The sequence below is a fragment of the Antrostomus carolinensis genome, unplaced genomic scaffold (assembly GCF_000700745.2).
Source record: "Antrostomus carolinensis isolate BGI_N321 unplaced genomic scaffold, ASM70074v2 scaffold48221, whole genome shotgun sequence".
NCBI classification, from domain to species: Eukaryota; Metazoa; Chordata; class Aves; order Caprimulgiformes; family Caprimulgidae; genus Antrostomus; species Antrostomus carolinensis.
The window spans coordinates 68,294-71,980 of record NW_010292982.1 but is presented as its reverse complement, the minus strand read 5'-3'; the positions used below and the strand labels follow the sequence as shown (position 1 = coordinate 71,980).

General features: G+C 49.3%; 1 protein-coding gene across 1 annotated transcript in view; it reads left to right on the top strand.

Moving 5' to 3' along the window:
* Nucleotides 1-1,019: 1,019 nt before the first annotated feature.
* The window catches only part of BFSP1 (beaded filament structural protein 1), a 19,858-nt gene continuing 17,190 nt past the window's right edge, over nucleotides 1,020-3,687 (top strand). The window contains exon 1 of the mRNA XM_010177125.1: nucleotides 1,020-1,618. Within this exon, the coding sequence (XP_010175427.1) occupies nucleotides 1,248-1,618 (371 nt within the window). The 5' untranslated portion in view covers nucleotides 1,020-1,247. The remainder of the gene's footprint in view (nucleotides 1,619-3,687) is intronic.

Genomic DNA, 3,687 nt, shown 5'->3' with positions numbered 1-3,687 from the left:
TGCAGAAAACTTCTAATGAACTTTTTTTTTCTTTTTGATTCAGATTTGATAATGCAGAATTCAAACTTGAGAGTTGCCTGAGCACCCACCCAGCTGCTTTCTTCCCCTCTGCACTTGCTGTCAGTGAGGCCACTCACCGTTAAGGTTCCAATACGTGCAACTATTAAAAAATTAAAGAGTGACTTTTACATAAGTGAATTATTAACAGAGATCTCGCCATTGGACTGTCTTGGTGTTGGGGTTTTTGACTGGGGAGGTAGATGTGTTTCTGGAAGAACAGGCCCAAGAAACAGGATTTTGAAAAGGGAAAGACTGGAAAAAAAATAGAAGAGGAAATACATCCTTTACTTCCAGAGCAATTAAAGCCTCTCAGGGAATGGCAGCACACAAGACTCCATTACGGTGGGAGTGAAGGGAAGGAAGGAAGGATGATATCTCCATGGGATAGTATGATATGTCCACCAAGTCATGACAGGACATGGCACTTGGCCATCCCTAAGGAAAGTGGCCTCTGACCAGGGCCCTGTTAAGCATGGGGATATTTTAGTACCACTGCTGCTTTGATGCCTCTCATGCCAGGTAGAAATAACCTGCAGAGCAGGCTGACATGAAGAAGCATGAAGTGAGAACTAAATGGCTAAATCTGGTACTTGGAGCAGCAGTCACGTTGACTTTTATACACCATCCCATCATCCTAAGCAATTGCAAACTGTCAAATAACAAAAATCAAGCTCTGCTATCTGCTCACTCCAAAATCCTGGCTCAGCAGAAGGCCTCTGCGCACAGTGCAGGGGACACCACCATGGGGCAAAGCTCTCCCCCCAGCACAGCCACGAAAGGCTTTGAGCTCAGCCTCCGAAACTGCAGAGTGCTCGTTTTGTTGTCCAGAGATAATGCTTTTATCCACCAGGCAAAAGCTGGACGTTGCTCTCTTTTGTTCTGGTCGCACACAATGGCAGCGCACGAAAAGAAAAGCCCCTGGCCCCCCCGATACCTGCTGTTCCTCTAAACTGCTGACACCCGGCCGGGCAGCCCCAAGGCGGGGCCATTGGGATTTATTTAGTTCACTGCTGCACATGATGCCTTTAGTGCCACAAACCGCCCTGGAGACAAGTCCTAAACATCTGGGGGGGTGATTATGTTCAGTTCTTCCTCCCCAAACCCCCCAGACATAATTCAGATCCAAACTGGAGAGACAGGCAGGCACGCAAGAGGGGACCTCGGCACCACGCAGTCCCCCCGAAACCATGTACAGGAGCAGCTTCCTTCGCGAGGTGCGCAAGGAGAAGTACGAGCGGTCGGACGCCTATGATGAGCTGCGAGGCTCCCCTGAATTCGACAGCTTGGCCCAAGCCCGGGGCCTGGAGAACCTGCAGGAGCTCAACGAGCGCTTCACCAGCTACATCAACCGGGCGCGCGTGCTGGAGCAGCGCAACGCCATCCTGCGCAAGCAGCTGGAGACCTTCCAGCGCATGGACGAGCTGGTGGGCTTGGACGAAGCCTTCGCTGGGCAGATCGAGTTCAACCGCCAGCGCATCCGGGAGCTGGCATCAGACCGAGCCAAGCTGGAGCGGGAGGAGAAGGATGCCCAGCGCACACTCGATGAGTACCGCAACAAGTAAGGCTTGCGAACGCAGGGAGATAGCTGGCGTTGTTTCCACAGTTAATCTTTGTAGTGAGGATGGGTTTGGTGTCACGACTGCTTCTCGTGCATGGGTGATGCCTCTCCATGTGTATCAGACTTGTATCTGGGGATGGCCTGTAAGCCCATGGTGAAAAGCAAGGTGGCAGGACTTAGGGAGCTCCAGCTCTGTGTTTCATGTTCTCATTGCTACTAGATGGGTGGTTGCCCTCTCCCTTCCATGGCAGCAGGTCCTTGCCCCGGCACGTGCCTGTTGCTGTTGCTTGTTAGCTTTAGGAGGATTGTGCTCAGAGCTGCAAAGAGGGAGTAACTCAGGTAAAAAACAAATGGCTTGAAGCAAGTCATGTGTGTGAGCAGCACAGAGTTATGTGACCCCAAACACCTCCTGAAATGTGAGAGACATCTCTGAGAAACTCTGATTTGAAGGCATTGTGGGACACCTGGGCCAGTCTGTGCCAGCCACTACAGACATGGGATGAAAATAAAGTAGCTAAATTTTTTCCTGGTATGTGAATTTTGCCTAATTACCATCCTCTTCTTCCTTGCATCCTGCTATTTCCATCTCGAGCTCCTACAGCAATAGCTGCAACAGGTTTCCCCTAATTTCACCTCTTTAACTTTAGTGGCACCATAAATCAAAGAGCAGGAGCCCTGGGGGCTGAGGCATGTGAGACACGTGTAGTCCCATCCCTTCAGCAACAGGCAGTCTTGGCTGTGTTGCTTAATTAGTTGCACAACGAGGCTTGGTAAGTATTGCTCATAAAAGGACTGCTCACAGGAGAGAAGGGTCTTGGCTTCCTGTTACTTGTGGCTCAGGTTTTTTTCCCCCTAAACATCTCTCTGGCTAGTTCACCCTGGAAAATTTGGCAGCAGCGTGTAGGCTGATGAGGAGCTTTTCATCCTCTTCCCCACCAAAAGGTAAGGGGTGAACTCTATATGATATGCTTTAGCTTAAAAACAGTTTTCACTGAGAGTGATGAGAATGAGGAAAATGAAATATTTTCAACAAACACAATCTTGGTGTAAGTGCAGCCACTCCTGGGCAACGCTCACCAAACTCACCAGAAACATTTTTAGCAAGGCAGAAGGTGAATCATCTGGAGCACTGTCTTGCTGCTGCAGAAATGTGAGTCCCTCAAGTTTTTATCCCTTGTCTCCATGACAGACTTTTTGTCTTTGATTTTTCAGTCTGATCCTCCACTGATTTTCCCCTCCTCTGGACTGATAATATTTTCCTTTTCTGTCTCCAATCATTTTTCAACTGGAAAGAGGCAGAAAACAGATGTGAGATAGTTGACGTTGAGGCCATCTGTGTCTTTAGGCCGTGGTCCGATATTTTGCCATCAGCAGCCATACAGTCCTAGCACACCCTCATCCTGTCCTCCCCAGCCCTGCACACTGCTTGGTGCCCGCTGCCTGATCTGCCACGCTGACACAACTATTCCTGGGCCACCCTGGGATTTGAATCGAGAAAATGAGCCCGTTTGGGAGGGAAAAAAAAAGTTTCCAACCTAGTTTGGGAGGCTGCCACACAAACAGCCCGTGGGGGCTGTGAGCTGGGGCACAGCTATGGAAGTGCCGAGCCCTGGTCTCTCTGACTCCCCTGACAGCAGAGAACAGCCCATCCGGGTGCACTGAGACTTAACGCTGGAGATAGTCAGATGTCCGCGGTGCCCTGACTCAGTGCCAGCGAGTGCAAAGCACCTGATGAGGCAGTTTTGTATCCCAGTATTTGTGAGCAGGAAATTCAGCTATGAGCCAATGCTATAATTTAGTTGTTGACTCTGATACTCGTTCGTATGTTTTTGTTACATGATGTCTGTGAGATTTTGACTGAAGTTGGTACTTAAATGCCCAGCTACAATTAGTTAAAAATACGTGCACGCTGTGCAGAAACATGCAGTGCTATGATATAGCTGGGCAAAGCCACTTCATCTCTCTCTGGAGTACCCCAGGCAGGCAAAGAGTCAGTGCAGTGAACACACAAGTCCCTCTTTGATTTCAACAACTTGCAAGAAAAAAATCAGAAAAGCTGTCCAGAAAAA